Source organism: Eurypyga helias, unplaced genomic scaffold (assembly GCF_000690775.1).
Source record: "Eurypyga helias isolate BGI_N326 unplaced genomic scaffold, ASM69077v1 scaffold38809, whole genome shotgun sequence".
Taxonomy (NCBI): Eukaryota; Metazoa; Chordata; class Aves; order Eurypygiformes; family Eurypygidae; genus Eurypyga; species Eurypyga helias.
Window position 1 is genome coordinate 660 of NW_010270775.1, and position 273 is coordinate 932.

Below are 273 nucleotides of genomic sequence, written 5' to 3' on the forward strand. Positions count from 1 at the left end.
GTTGTCGTCCGTTGCTGGGCTGGTAGGGGAAGACAACTCCTGGGGGACAGGGATGGAGGGTGAAGGAAATGCTCTCCCTGAGGAGGCTTTGTCTTATCATCCCCAGGGATTTGGTGCTGAAGAGAAGGCACCAGGCACCTCAAGAGGGGACATGAGGGGTGGGTGTGCCCAGCCATGGCCCCCCTCTCTGGTCTCCCCCACATCCCCATGGGATGCAGCAGGAGGGGGAGCCCAGTCTCACCTTCGAGGTTCAGCGTGAGTGAGACGCTCTCG

At 61.2% G+C, this 273-nt stretch overlaps 1 protein-coding gene across 1 annotated transcript in view; it reads right to left on the reverse strand.

Annotated features, from left to right (window-relative positions):
* Positions 1–273, reverse strand: part of LOC104514807 (hyaluronan and proteoglycan link protein 2-like) — a gene marked incomplete at both ends in the record, with an annotated part of 1230 nt that overhangs the window by 653 nt on the left and 304 nt on the right. Inside the window, 2 exons of the mRNA XM_010158578.1 lie at positions 7–39; positions 242–269. Coding sequence (XP_010156880.1) covers positions 7–39; positions 242–269 — 61 coding nt within the window. The remainder of the gene's footprint in view (positions 1–6; positions 40–241; positions 270–273) is intronic.